Raw genomic sequence first — 16182 nt, 5'->3', positions numbered from 1 at the left:
ACCTGGTCCTGAATGAAAGCAGCCGTTGTGAACGAAGTGAGCTAACCAAATTAGTCAACAAACCAAAAGATTATACCAAAAATCAAAATGGCGGCCGTCATTTTCCAACTTATCATCATTAAGCAACAAAATATTTTATCGCTCAACAAACGCCTTCGAGAACTGAGCCGAGCGTGCAAGGGCTTACCAGCAAGTCAATGTCGTTAAACCCCACCAGTTAGTGAGACGTGGTAAAAATGTTTTGTTTTCTTTTGAATTTTCCTATTGCGACGTCATGAAAAAAGGCGAACTTGCCTGATGACGTCGCATATAAAGAACACAAGTTTCTGAAAATCTTTGAAAAAGAATGATAAAAATCATCAGAGAAACAGATTCCGACACCATAACTCGTGTAATCCTTTTTTTTCCACTCTCGACAGTTAAATTTTAATTTAAATAATAGAATTTAACTGTCTCGAGTGGAGAAATATCGTTATACACTTGTTGCAGTGTAGGAATCTATATTTCTCTGATGATTTTTGTGTTCTTTATATGCGACGTCATCAGGCAAGGTCGCCTTTTTCATGACGTCACAATAGGAAAATTCAGAAGAAAACAAAACATTTTGACGTCATAATCAAATTTCGACTAATCATTTGCCGAGAACGGATTTTTCACTAGTGAGGAGAAATATTTTTCTCACACCGGTCAGGAAATGTGAAAATAGCACAAGAATAGTATATAATATGCTGTGAAAAACGATAATATGCTTCGAGAATTCTGTATTTCGATAAAAAGGATGTTCAATCATGTCATGCAGGTAGACCATGACATATGAATGTTGATTCTTTTATACACATTATAGGAAAACCCTTCGCGATGGGAAATCAGCATCTGTTAGGTTCGGAAGAACCTTGTCAAGGTCATTTATTGGATTATTATTTCCGAAACATATTGATAAGTAACGTCATAGAGCGTACTCGTGTTTAGTTTGTGTATGTAAGCAAAGCTTCAAGAATCATGATAACCTTGTATTTAGCAACTGTACTTGTTCTAAATGCACATTTGTGTTCAGCTTTATCTGTAGAAGTAGTAAAATCAAATTGTAGGGACCCGGAAGCTGCTATTGTTTTCATTCCCGCAAAGGATATACATGGAGACAGGTACATACCTTTAGGTAAGGTCAAATAACAATATAAATTACATATACGACTCTCTCTGACATTTGAATAGAGGGCCAAGGTACGACATAATATGTCTAACTAAGACAAGGTACATGTATATTATAATTCTACAAATGATGAACTTTATAACTGATAAAGGAGAAACTAACAGATTTTTACGGAACTGATAACTGATAAATGAATTACGATCTTTATCATATCTCCAAGTAAATGCAATATTTCATGTTGATAGGGGTTTGTTGCTCACAAGGAAGTTATTAAACAAAGAGTCTCAAACTGTGCGGTTGAATTCATCACTTGGAAAATTTTACGGACGCCATCCATCACGAGTAATCGTTATAGAATAATTGTTTCTCAGATGGTAATAGATATGTTCCAATTGTCGTAATCACATTCTTGTCCCTTTCCCTCTCTAATGTGACCTGCCAAATAAGACTTATTATCGTCCTTTCCTCTGACGATATCACCCTGCTCTGTTGCTCCGTAATTCTCGTATCAAGACTTCAAAACGATACCAGGCATTATCAGTGACGTCACAATGTGAGAGGAGAAGTTATCAGCGACGTCACAATGCGAGAGGAGACGTTATCAAGCTTGTTTTTGTCAAGCGTAAAACTGTCTTAGGGAAAAAGAAACGACCAGTAATAATACGATAAAAAGATAATAGGGTTTTCTTCGTATAGATATCGTAAAATATCAGCCGCTCGACACAATGTGAAACTTTTTAGCTCGTTCAAAAAGGTTCACATTGTGGCTCGCGGCTGATATTTTACGATATCAATGTGTAGAAAACCCGATAATCTATACTCACCAGTATATACTTACATGAACAACATGACGGGAGCCATATGTTTGGCAGGATCTGCTTCCTCTTTAAAAACCGGAGATCAACCCTTGTTTTGGTGAATATCGTGTTGATTACAGGATCGCAATATGTTGCGTTGTTTAACAACACGTCATGTTTATTGATCAAGCATATTTGAAAAAATGCTCTCCAAAAAGACAAATGCCATATTACAACGCATCGGCTTTTCAAGTGAAAACTATTTTTGAACATAACTGTATTCAAAGAGGAAGGACAGACGCCCTTAAATCGGTAGACGTAGCCGGTTTCTTGTACATCCCAACAGCAAAAAAGTAAAACCAAAAACTGAACTCCGAGGAAAATTGTAAAAGGAAAGTCCCTAATCAAATGGCAAAATCAAAAGCCCAAACACATCAAACGAATTGATAACAACTGTCATATTTCTGACTTGGTACAGGAATTTTCTAGTGTAGAAAATGGTGGGTCAAACCTGGTTTTATAGCATGGTAAAGTCGCATAAAATTCCATTATATTGACAACGATTAGTGAACAAACCAACCTAACATAATAGGTATAAACGTAAAAAAAATGACTATAGCAGTCAACATTGTTTTATTATCTTAATCACTATAAAAACAAACAAATACATAAACAAACATTTCCCATGGGATAAAACACAATGACAGGATGTATAAGTACAGAGTCACGTCATTGGCACAAAGAAACACTAGGCACATAGACACAGCATAGTAGCAATAATGGAAGACAAGAATACAAAAATTATATAGAACAATCAAGTGACGGCATGTATAGGTACAGAGACACGTCAAATAAATACCACCAAAAAAACAGTAAAACTAATATTCATGACGAAGAATACTATAACCAGTTATTGAGATGATAAACAACGTCAGTACCAAGAACCTATACTTCAAGACCATCGTGTATTCATTTTGATATTGATACGGAATATATATCAACAAGGTCTTGGTACCTACCGATGAATTTTTGTTTTAGAAAAAGGACTAGACGTTCTTTGACATACCCCTGGTTCATCAACTTTCTGCTCAGACACTGGTGACGTTTTACAAAGTCTAAGTAGTTGCTGCATGCTCTTGAATACCGAATAGTTGGAAAATGTATATCCCATATGCAGTTGAAGTTGGTATATCAGGGGCGGATGCAGGAATTTTCGAAAGGGGGGGGGGTGCTAACCCAGGGCACCCAGGGCAAAGGGGGGGGGGGTGCAAAACATATGTCCCGATACAAATGCATTGATCGGCAAAAATAAAGGGGGGGTGCGCAGCCCCGGAACCCCCCCCCCCCCTGGATCCGCCACTGTATATTGCTACTAAGGTTGGGGAAATTGATTCTGGTACTGAGAGGACCGTGTATATCAAATTTGAGGTATAAGTCCAAACATGAGACAGAGGAAGTCGTGTCTGTTTTTTCTTTAATTTCTAGTTCTGGTGGATATATTAATGGAACTCAATCAGAAAATTTTGGATTGTAAATAGATAAAAAAAACATCATCAAAATATCTGAAAATGAAATTAAATGATCTACTTGTATTTGACAAGGGTCTGCAGGAACTCCGATTCATATGAAAAAAAAAGAGGTCGGCACGCACAGACGCAAAGTTTATTCCAACAATGCCGACAATTTGTTGAAAACGTATACCTCTAAATTAAACAAACATGTTGTCGATAAGAAACTCCAGCATACTGATCACTTGTTCCTCTGTGTATCATGTTTTACCTTGTTTGGTCACTATTTACAAAACATGCCGTATGGTATCCCAAAGTAATGAATTTATAGCGTATGCTATCATTTTTATGTTGAAAAGCATTGCAGATTATTTCTTCAAGACGATTTTCAATTTCACATGAATAAAACATGGGGAATGGTGGTATACAGGGTAAAAAAATCAAAAGTTTTGATAGAACTAATTTCAGAAGAAGATCGAGATTTAGAATTATCCAGGAGTTCTTTAGAGTTTTTTTTAGAATCCACACATGGTTAAAACCACTACGCGAGTTAACAGTTTTACAGTATTTCTGAAGACCCTCTTTCACTATGGACAGAATTGTTATCAATATAATGGACAATTCTTTTGTCGAACATGCAATTGAGCCGGCAATGCACCGTTGTTTGTACGGCATTTTGTGAGGCTTAGGTATATAATACATACAAGGCAAGTCCTCCCATTTGTTGTTCAATGGAATCTCGTGGTATAACGATTTACATACAAATACAATATTATTTGAAGCTTTGTCTGTTGGATCAACATACTGGACGTTAAGATATGATAGACACAATCAGCCTTTTAATCTCTAAAAAGACAGTAAGTACAGATCTGAGAGTACTCGCAGTTACTAACATCTAGTTCAAAGCAAATAACAAAATTTCATGCATCGAAGACTAAATTATCAACGTTTTAAGTTTAAAGACGTCATAAACAGTCAGAAAAAAAACATGACCTTATGCGATGCCAAGATACAGGTATCGACAGATTGTATAGCCATCAATATGTATATGTATATAACAATAATATTAAATTTGGTTTTAGTTTACTGATAACAAACTCAATATACAAATAAAAACAATATTCAAAGATACGATATCAGTGTTCAATATGTACAAAGCTTAATGTCGTGGTAGTTTAGGGGATCATCGATCATATTTAAAACGTAGTAAACTTTTTTTTTTATTGTGAGGTTAACTTAATAAAGAATTAAATGAAAATTTACAATTTTGATCCCCTTCACTAAAAATGGTCTTAAGATAGTGTCAAATGGCATAGTGTCCCTGAACATATATTTTGTCTCATATAAATTTAATTCCTTTCTTCGTCACTTAAAATGAGGGACACAACTGATTAAACAAGAATCTCCCAATACTTACCGAGAAACAGTCAGATTTTCATTACAGTTTTTGTAATGAAATGTTTGGTTATCTATAAATAAAATTGAGAATGGAAATGGGGAATGTGCCAAAGAGACAACAACCCGACCAAATAAAAAAACAACAGCAGAGGGTCACCAACAGGTCTTCAATGTAGCGAGAAATTCCCGCACCCGGAGGCGTCCTTCAGCTGGCCCCTAAACAAATATATACTAGTCCAGTGATAATGAACGCCATACTAATTTCCAAATTGTACACAAGAAACTAAAATTAAAATAATACAAGACTAACAAAGGCCAGAGGCTCCTGACTTGGGACAGGCGCAAAAATGCGGCGGGGTTAAACATGTTTGTGAGATCTCAACCCTCCCCCCTATACCTCTAACCAATGTAGAAAAGTAAACGTTTATTTTATTCTATTTTCCGTTATAAAAAAAAATCTTTGGCATGTTCTTGGTCTGTTTAGAACGAAAGCAAGATAAACGAGCAACTGCTAGGTTTTTTTTTAATTACAAATGATTTAAAATTTGCAGCTGAGGAGATCATACGACGAAGTGATTTGAAACTATGGGTTGCCATATTTGATGAACAGCCATTTCTTGCCGACATGCCATTGGCATTTCTATCGGCATTTACACATTTAAAAACTCATGGATACAAAGGAATGTCGACTTTCCTAGCTGGACATGGAGATGGAGGTAAGAGTATATACATTATAGTTTGACCAAATGAATTTTTCTATAACTTTTGCTTTTTACAAAAAATTATATGTTAGATATTTAAGACTATCTATTTTTAGATCCATGCCCACCAACCCCGTCCCCTCCTATAGTAATGCATAATGCTGTAAAGAGTGTGATATGTAAGAAATATATAGGATAATAACAGCCTTACAGCCGATTTAAATGAGTGTGTAGCTTAAGGTAATATCTTTGGTTAGCTTGCTTGCTCGTTAGTATATTATCCTCCTTTAAGAAATCGGCTGTAAAACAATATAAATATATACTTTGTTTGTTAGCAGATAAAATTAAGCAGGAGATTATATTCTCTTTTACTTGGTTCTTTTGTCATCAATGTAAAAATACCATTGTACATGTATTTCCTTGTCCATATCTTGAAAGCCAATTTAAATTTTCCCCTGTCATACTTATTTGTTTGTGAAATAATGTGGTTCAACGTACAGTTAAATAAAATATCACTTTCCCTTATTTATTTATTTTTCATTATTGATAATTCCTGAAATCATCTTATGGAATTTGTAAAATAATTAGTAAAATGTTCAGTGATTATGTAAAATCACTGGTCATTTTCAGGGATTATATTTAATCACTAATGAGTTTAGTGATTCTACATAATCCCTGAAAAATCAGGAATTCTACATAATATGACCACAATACACTTCTATAAATGTTTTATCCGGATTAACTGTATTGCTCAAATTTAATTAGATTTGTTATATAAATATTATCCATTTTCTTTTCAAATATTCTAAATTCCTTTTCTTAAAAATTGAAAGTGCATTGATCAATTCATATTCAAAAATTTATCGCAGTTCTTCACAGACTAAGCTTATAAACTGTCTGACCGGCATTTATTCATGTTTAATATATCCCCGAGTAATATATGGTGATTCATTCGTCCTTCTACTCCCACTTTAACGTTTTGGATATCCAGAACTTTTCACCTGAAACACACTAAAAAGAACCTGATAATTTCAGCTAATACTATAGTTTCTACTAACAATTGTTTATTTTGAAGGTATAGTAGCTGCTCGTTTTGGACTTTTTTCGAGTCACCTTCTTGGCGGAGTTTTGTTGTATTCTTCATATCTACCGGGTGGAAGTCTTCTTAATAAATATCCGACACCTGTTTTGACCGTAAGCGGAGATCTGGACGGATTAACGAGAGTTACAAAAATTGTCGACATCTTCGAGTGAGTTTTCATTAACAATTATCATTGATCATAATTAAACATGCGTAACTGGTTATGTTTTCTTTATTGAACTGAACTAGTAGAACCAGAGCATGTAACATTTAATACCTAGTATGTACAAAATGATTTGAAATATGACTTTTGAAGATGTTCGATGAATGGTCTATATGCCAACTCCCGTATTGACCTGTGATAAAATTTCCATTTTGTGAGTTGTTTCCCTTCTTAGAGACAAACAATTTTATTGACAGCGATGAGCTAGAGAAAAAAGCAAATCTATCTCACACAGTACTGAAAGTGACGTTAAATGCCAATCAATCAATTACATTACTCTTCTACTTCTACCATTATTTTGCGGGCCACCATCAACAAACTGATTATTTTAAACTGACCATTTCCAGCCGGTGTTTGTTGTTCTGTTGGATAGGGTCACATACTGTGCAGCATACGCCAAGGTTGATCTGACTAGGTTTTGTATGCAGTTTCCTTAATAGTGGTGTTACTGAAATTAAAGTTTCGTTTCGCCATTGTGTGTTCATGCAATTTGTACTCTCTAACTATAGGTTTGCGTTTTCTTGTGATTACATTGCATTTATCAGGATGAAAGGCCATTTTCCATTTTGTTTCCCAGATTGCATGCTTGTTGATGTCCTCTTGTAGGTTCACACTATCTGCATCTGATTCAATGGTAAGGTAATCTATGGTGTCATCTGCAAAGAGTTTAACCCTTGAGCGAATACCTTCTGGTACTTAGTATGTCATTTATGTAGAAGAGGAACAAACTGGGTCCAAGTACAGAGCCTTGTGGGACGCCTGATTCTACATTGATTGTGTCAGATTTTCCCCTTCTACAACTACCACTTGTTTCCTGTCAGAAAGGAAATTATGTATTCATTTGTTGGCGTTACCTCTGATGCCATAGTGATCCAGTTTGTGTATTAGTAAACTGTGACCTACTTTATCTAACGCCTTTGACAAATCCATAATTAGGCAGTCTGTCTGTTTCCCTGCATCCATGTTTATGGTGATGTCATTTATGAAGTCTATCAGTTGTGTCTCGCAGGATACATGGATAGTCCTCTCCTGGATCCATGTTGTAATGTGTATAAGTATATCATATTTGTCAGCATGGGTCATAATGTGGCTTGTTACAATGTGTTCCATGATTTTACAGCAGATGCAGGTAAGTGAGACTGGACGGTAGTTTATTACGGAAGCGTATTAGGGACATAGAAAAAATAATAAAATTGGCAGTGAACTTTTTTCAAATTCGAAATTTTGACTTTTCAAATCTCTCAATTTTGACTTTAACTTGAAATTTTGACTTTTCAAATCCCGAAATTTTGACTTAAACTTGAAATTTTGACTTTCTAAAATCTTGAAATTTCGACTTTTTGAAAAGTCGAAATTTTAGACTTTTTTGAAACTCGAAATTTCGACTTATTTAAAACTCGAAATTTGAACTTATTTTAAACTCAAAATTTCGACTTTTTTAAAACTTGAAATTTCGACTTATTTTATACTCGAAATTTCAACTTATTTTAAACTCAAAATTTCTACTTTTTGTAAACTCAAAATTTCTACTTTTTTTAAAATCGAAATTCTACTTTGATCTTAAAATTTCGACTGTTGAAATCTCGAAATTTTGACTTTTTCTAAGTACTTTTAAAACTTTGATGTTAGTATTCAAACACAGTTATTTAAATATTACAATTTTAGAAGGAGAAGACATGGACGCAAATTATTAAAGCGTCATCCACACAATTGGCAATTTATATTCAGAAATTGGTTTTCTGAAGGACGCCTCGAGCTCCGGGTGCGGGAATTTCTCGTTGCATTGTTCCAAGACCTGTTGGTGACCTTCTGCTGTTGTCTGCTCTATGGTCGGGTTGTTGTCTCTTTGGCAGATTCCCCATTTCTATTTTAAATTTTATTTGTTCTTAAATTAAGATATTAAGATATGAATTAGCATTTAATATTGAATTTGGAAAGAACATGCATGTTGACAGAAAAAAAAAAATGTTTTCCCATATTCCATGTTTTAGTTCCCACGACACTGTCATAGGATCGTCAGATCTGAGAACATTTAGCATCGCAGTTTCAAAGGCCTGTTTGGTTTCCCAATAGCAAGTAACTGACTTTGCCTTGTTTAAACAATGGTAAATCAAGTAGCCAAAAATGCAATGCATATTCAGGACGACAAATGAGCTGCTCGGTTTTCTAGTTTTTGAATTTTGAAATAATGGTTCTTTTTTCTGGAACATTGATTGAACTCTACAAATTGACATTCTATTGACACAACTATTAACCCTTGTCTTTATATATTAGACTGAAGAAAAGTATGTTGTTATATAGGTGTGTCGGAATAACGGGGTTGCCTTGATACACATATCTGAAGTTCAGACGTGAAACATATTTTGATTATTCTTCGACAAAAACAAGATTTTCTATCTAAAATAACCTCTTGAAAATGGTTTAGTTTATTAAAATATGCTTATCAAGTTTATTATGTATATGGCTCTCCGCTTGCTGATATAAATGACTGTGGATGTGATAAACGCAAAACGCAGTATAAATACTGTGGAAAAGTCGAAATTTTGAGTTTTAAAAAGTCAAAATTTTGAATTTAGAAAAAGGCGAAATTTCGAGTTTTAAAAAAATCAAAAATTTTAGTTTAAAAATAAGCAGATGATTGCCAATGAGACAAATATCGCACAGAATTCAGATGACTTGGATGTTGGCAATATAGGTCACTATACGGCTTTCAAAAGATAGGAACAAGTAGTACCTTATAAAAGTCACCAACATGAAACACATAGTCAGCATCAAATGTTGTCCAATATAGAAAAGGTAAATAACGTGTATTAAATAAAAATTCTATGGACAAGTTAAAACAAATATTCAATACTTTGGAATGTAGCTTTTTAGCGTATTGGTATTTCTATATAAAAAAGTGATACCACTAAATTGAAAGACTTGATCATCATAACCAGTTGTGATATACAAAATCAAATTATGTATTTTATTCAAAATTATATATAAAAAAAGTGATAGACTGTAGAACGAATGGGATGTTATTGTCACCAAACTGAATAACTGTCCTAAACCATCAAACTCATTTACGGTTGTCTTCATTTTTTATCTCAATTTATTGCCTAGATTGTATGTTTCTTTATCTACATAACTAATTTCCGCAAGTGTTCTAACTTGGACAGTTCAGAGTCTTCAGACATCAAATCATCCCAAAACTACGAGTATTTTGAAATGATATATTTACTGGTATACTTTTATTCCACAACTGGCAGAGGTAAATTAAACCAAATTTTCTTTATTTAGAGAGTTACAGGCAGATATTGCACAAAACCCAACACAAAAGTACAAAACTCCAGTAATTGTGATGGAAGGTGTAAACTTCGGACAATTTGCATTCGGCAAACTACCATGGTGGTACGGTGAACACGATTTAACACCAGAGGTGTCACACTTAGATGCCTATCACACTATAGCTGACTACACGAGCGCATTCATGGTATCTGCACGAAACGTCTTAATGACTAACGTGACAGCAGCTCATGCTTTTCTGGATCAGGGGTACTCAAATACTCAGTTATTACTTCAAGTAAGTTTGGTATTATATATTTATATCATTTAATTAGCAAAAAGTATTAAATAAAATAAGTTGAAGCTTGTTTATTTGTTCTATGTTTGACTACATGTTTTTCACGATGGTTACTATTGTATTGTTGTTGGAAAATAAAAAAAAGTAGAGCAAATGATGTAATAATTCACAGCTCTGTAATTTTTAATGTTTTTATTTCTTTTATACCTTACATTTAGTCCCCGAATTTATTAAGATATATTACATGGTGGAGGACCCGGACATCGATCTCGAGTTTATGATCTTTTATTAATTTAGTGTTGGTGGCGGATCTGTTCTGGGCTCTGTTCGATTTCAGGTTCCCAACTCTCCTAAGAGAGGAATTTCTGCTTGTGACATGAATACGAGATATTTAGATTTATTATACTTCATGTCAAAATGCCAGATTTTGATTGGCTAATACGAGGTTGTTTATTTACTCTATTACCCTTCATGGAGACGCTTGATAAAGTGTGCGCTTTATTAAATACGACTCTATCTTATGACAAATACTCTATTACCCTTCACTGAGACGCTTAATCAAGTGTGCGCTTTATTAAATACATCCTATGGCAAATACTCTATTACCCTTCACAGAGACGCTTGATCAAGTTAGCGCTTTATTAAATCGGATGGTTGTTATGTACAATATGTCATAGTTTATTACTTTGAATTTGAAATTTAATCGACAATAATAACAGAACATTCAGTATAATAAATTAAATAACACATATCTGAGAGGGTGATAGAGCAGATTGTTATCCCTCGAAAAGACATTGTCAACCTTGGCTTCGCCTCAGTTGACAATGTTTTCTCCTTGTAACAATCTGCTCTCAAACTCCGGACAGTGATCGTTTCCGTTCCGGAACTGTTTTCCTTTACTCCATCAATCCATTAGTGTAGAGTAGTATTCGGGCCCGTATGCGGATCGGAACTGGAACTGCCGGGGAGTTTGATCTGCTCTATCACCCTCTCAGCTATGTGTTATTTATATAATATATCTTGGGTTTTTGGGGTGGGGGGGCGGTAAATTTGGTTAGTCGTTTATTTGACAATTTTGTAATTTTGTACTATCTATCCCGCTGTTAAATTAATGTAACATTATTATTACGTGTACAGTTTCTTGAAGATTCATGCAGAAAATGCCGAAGTTACTTTTAGGTGACACGTCACATTGGTAAATTTATCAAAACATGTTTTATCAAAAATAGCCGAAACTTCATGATAAATTCATACTTTACTATATCAACTAACGCTGGTAAAGAATGTTAAATAACTGTCATATTCCTGACTTGGCACAGACATTTCAAGAAAAAAACAGTGGGTACCTGGTTTACGTGTTAAAAGCCATTACAGATGATTACGTAATATGATTACTGCCCTATACAGATAAAACAAGTGAATGTTTATTTTTGTTTCAGCCTCTTTCACAGGTGAAGGCTTTAGACAAGAACATAGAGTTAGTATCTCACTGGACAACTACTGCTCAACAGCTTATTGTTAATTTGCTCAATTCCACATCAGTTGAGGTATACCAGTACTATATATATATTATATATATATATATATTTATTTATTTTGTTCTGGCTGTCTACTTTATAATTTTCAGATTTCACTGATATATTTATTTTCATTTGGTACTAGACATGAAATGTTTACAAAAAGATTACGGTATACATAGTGATTATTTCATATGGCGTGTAAGAAAATATTGTCATATAGTAAAACAAGATTGACAAGTCAGGAACCTGTGATTCAGTGTAATTGTTGGTTATTGTTTGTTATATTTTGTTTTCTTCAATTGTTTTGTCTTAAATCAGGCCGTTTGATTATTTCGTTTGAATTGTTCTACATTTTGTAATTTTGGCATAATCTATAGCTGACTATACGAAATAAGTGTTGCTCATTTTTGAAGGTCATTATTGTGACCTATAGTTGCTTAAATCTACGTGATGTTGGTTCTAGGTGTTAGTTACAATCATCTCACTTGCAATCATGCAAAATCTTATATTATATTTGCGACGTCTGTAGAATATGGCTCATCCATTGCTGAATATAAAAAAGAAGATGTGATATGATTGCCAATGAGACAACTGTCCACAAGAGACTAAAATGAAACAGACATTAACAACTATAGGTCACCGTACCGCCTTCAACAATGAGCAAAGCCCATACCGCATAGTCAGCTATTAAAGGCCCCGATATGACTATGTAAAACAATCCAAAGGAGAAAACTAAGGCCATTATTTGTAGTTATTTGTATTGTCTCATTAGCAATCACACCGTATCTCCTTTTTATAGTAAAATAATAGTTTATTACTTTTTATATCTAGTTTGTAAATCATGAAACTGGTTCTGAAAATGCTGGAAAGGAAAAACAACCAAATCCATCGAGTCTGACAGACGATTTACAGATTGTTAGCTCAACATCAATAATGTTTGATAAAAGACAGAAAGATAGCGCAGTGTATCCACAGAGTCCATTGCAACTAAAAGCAACAATGACCAGTCAAGAAGTAGTGAGGAAGATGATAGGAACAAACCAGTTTGGAGATCCTGCATCATGCAAAGATATTAATCAGGTTCAGTTGTAGTACTTAAGTAAAATCGTATACCTGGAACGGCAATTCAGGGGACTACGTTGATCCATTTTGAATTTGAATGAACAACCGATTTGTACATGTTGATAAATAACGAGCTTTAAAAGGAGAATATTTACACATGTTACCCGGTTGTCAAAAGAAACGATCGTGCCACTTAAAATCCTTCTGATACTAGTTTGTATATTCGACGTAAAATAATGCTTTTCACAGCTTATTTTGATTTAATCCTACAATTTTTTTTCTATGTGTAAAACATAGACATTTAAGTATACATAAAATAAATTCATTTATTTGTTGTTAAATTTGAAGGATCGTATATAAAGAATAATAAATGGCAAAATCCGTATCGCATGCTGTATGACCACGAGAAACTAATATCAGTCCCGAGGGCTGATATTGTTCGAGTGGTGATACAGCATTCGATACGGATTTTACCATGTATTGATCTGTTTATCATATATTTAACAAATGTAAGCGGACAACCGTTTGATTCTGTGGTGGAAGCATGGTAGATTTTTAGAAGTAAATAACTGTCTTATCACACATAAAATTATAGATGTTCTGAACATATGTTCCAGACTTATTCACACTTGTGTATTGATTTGTAATTGTCTAACATGTGATGCTGGAGACGCTACTGTTTAACATTATTAAGAAATAATTCATGGGGGCTTGAATATATCGTGATTTTACCACGGGTTGGCCCTTTATGACAAATATTTTACCCCTGAGCGATAGCGAGGGGTAAAATATCGGCATAAAGGGACAACCCGTGGTAAAATCTAGATATATTCAAGCCCCCATGAATTATTTCGATTCTGATAGGACACATACGGCAATTCTTTTGGATCGAAGCGCTCTAGGTGTAGGCAAATATTTGCCGTTTCCATAAATAAACGCACTAATAAACTAGCGTAAAAGAACGGAGCAAACTGCATTAGTGACATGTTTAAACTATTTAAAATAATGTATTTAGACAGTTTTGGATGAATTTGAATGATAATTTATTTATATGTCTTATATGATGTACAATAAAGGGCTTTTGCCACATTTTAGCATCATTTGTGTATGTTTCCTTGTGATGATTTTCGGATTCACAAGCGTGTATTTTCCCGTAAAATGCTTACATTCTAACGTCATTGTTCTATGACGTCGGGTATCTCATTCATAAAAAAGCATATGACGTGGGAGTACAATCGGAACAGCACTGGCAATATATTCATATTTTACCACGGGTGTGTACTCAAAGCGTTTGAAGGACGTCATGTTAGAATAATGTATAATTTTTCCAAATGTTATCACTTAATGTGGGAAAATCATTAGATTCTAAGGTGTGGTCTGGCAAATTTTAGATTAAAATGAATAATCTTGACAAAGATGGTCGTCTAACATACTGCTGCTTAGCCCTCTTTCTGACTATTGTTTGATGTGGGTACATTTCGTATCATGCCAGGAAATACGGCAACTGGACGTCAAGGTATGTCCAAACTTGACGTCATTTAATAAATATATTTCAATTGGATAACAACCGAGGAGTTCCAGAAATAATCACGAGATGTATCAAAAGGGGTGCGATACGTGTAATGCGATACGGGTTTATCTTTGCGATATGGAGTATGCGATACATGGTAGATGATACAGACTGGAGTAAAACAACTCTATTAGATTCAAAAATTAGATACAAAATTCCTGTATTTCGTACTAAATATATGATAAATGACTATATCAGTAATATTTTGGCATGCAGATAGTTTTTTTTTTATCTTGTGATAAAACAATCGACTCTACGCGTATCTCATAACGCTGATACAGTAGATATTTTAAAATTATTTCCACTATTTTCAAATTGTATTTATTTTAGGATGCATTTACGCTAGCATTTTCGAAATCATCGAGGACTGCACAATCAAGATATCAAGCAAAGGGACGACCAATAAAGTTTCTTAAAGATGTAAACGTGTCTTCAAAAAACCATTGGAATCGAGCTTACTTACATTTGACGTATAACACTACGGGACTTTTTGTGGGAGCAACTCGATTCCACACAACCGAAACCAACCCAGACAGCAGTATATCTGGACAAGATGACTGTACTTTATTATCACCATACAGAGTAATGGAATGGATATATATTGATGCATTACAGAATTCAAAGCCACAACGCAATAAAAGCCTTTGACAGGATAACTAGTTGAATGTTGTTATGGTTTGAATATTGCATTTCAATAACGGGACAAAGCGATGAATAAATTAAACAATTTGGAATGGTGCTCATTTTTAAATCTTATGTTACGCTTTTATTTATCAAATCATAAGTGTTTGGTGATGTTAAATCTTTGAGGCTGTTTTACTGGAATAATATAGAAAAAGTCCTAACTTCATATCAGTATATATTTACTTTCTGAATGTTAAAAAAACACGAAACATCAAAGTGTTTCCATTCTTGACATAGGTTCACTATTTACACTGGAAAAAATCAAGATAAAAAGAGCACCGCTTTTATTACTGTTCTTCATTTCATAGTCACAGTGTAGTCGTCAACCTCGATAAAATAAGCTCTCACCTCATTGCAAATTCAAGACAGACCGAGTACCGGTGTTTTCGGATTTATTTATATATGTAAAATACAGGTTCTCCATAAAACAATAAGTAACTAGTATGGTTGAATTTCTCATTGACATTGGCCCTTTGCCATTTGAATTTAGTAGTTGAATTTTCTTCCTGCAGGTTGTCAGCATGCCTATGAGAACCAACTGTGTACCTTTTCTGGTCGCCCTTTTTTTAAATTTTTTTTAAAAATTTTCGTATGAGTTGTAATTCCTTCAGACACAAATAAAAACAAGAGGATCAAAGAAACAGATTAATTTATTTGACTTACACGTATATTGATAATATTCTTTCCAATAACAATTCAAGCTTTACTGATTGGTACCCATGAATATATCCTGAACTAGAGATCTAAATAAACTACAGATACAGCTTCTTCCACTTCATTTCTAGACATCTACTCAGAATTGGACACAAGCGGTCGTATCAGTACATGATTCTATGACAAACAAGACGATATTCAAGAGATCGGAGCTGTTGCTTAAACTTCATAAGATCTCTAAGGCGTCTGAGCAAAATATTAATAATGAG

General features: G+C 34.1%; 1 protein-coding gene across 1 annotated transcript; it reads left to right on the top strand.

Annotated features, from left to right (window-relative positions):
• The first annotated feature begins 928 nt into the window (after positions 1-928).
• LOC143069370 (uncharacterized) lies at positions 929-15240 on the top strand. Its single transcript, XM_076243963.1, has 7 exons — positions 929-1156; positions 5405-5569; positions 6630-6804; positions 10141-10423; positions 11863-11970; positions 12775-13023; positions 14906-15240. Exons 1-7 carry the CDS (start codon positions 1000-1002, stop codon positions 15221-15223), a joined length of 1455 nt encoding a protein of 484 aa, XP_076100078.1. The 5' UTR covers positions 929-999; the 3' UTR covers positions 15224-15240.
• The last annotated feature ends 942 nt before the right edge of the window (positions 15241-16182 follow it).

Source organism: Mytilus galloprovincialis, chromosome 3 (genome assembly GCF_965363235.1).
Source record: "Mytilus galloprovincialis chromosome 3, xbMytGall1.hap1.1, whole genome shotgun sequence".
In the NCBI taxonomy this organism is placed as follows: Eukaryota; Metazoa; Mollusca; class Bivalvia; order Mytilida; family Mytilidae; genus Mytilus; species Mytilus galloprovincialis.
The sequence above is the reverse complement of the archived record's forward strand: the minus strand, read 5'-3'. Positions and strand labels throughout refer to the sequence as shown.

Excerpts from the sequence above, each read along its gene's own strand:
- LOC143069370 (XM_076243963.1), top strand. The coding sequence starts at position 1,000 with ATGATAACCTTGTATTTAGCAACTGTACTTGTTCTAAATGCACATTTG. Across the intron at positions 10,424-11,862 it reads ATACTCAGTTATTACTTCAA|CCTCTTTCACAGGTGAAGGC; the intron begins GTAAGTTTGGTA and ends TTTTTGTTTCAG. Across the intron at positions 11,971-12,774 it reads TCAATTCCACATCAGTTGAG|TTTGTAAATCATGAAACTGG; the intron begins GTATACCAGTAC and ends TTTTATATCTAG.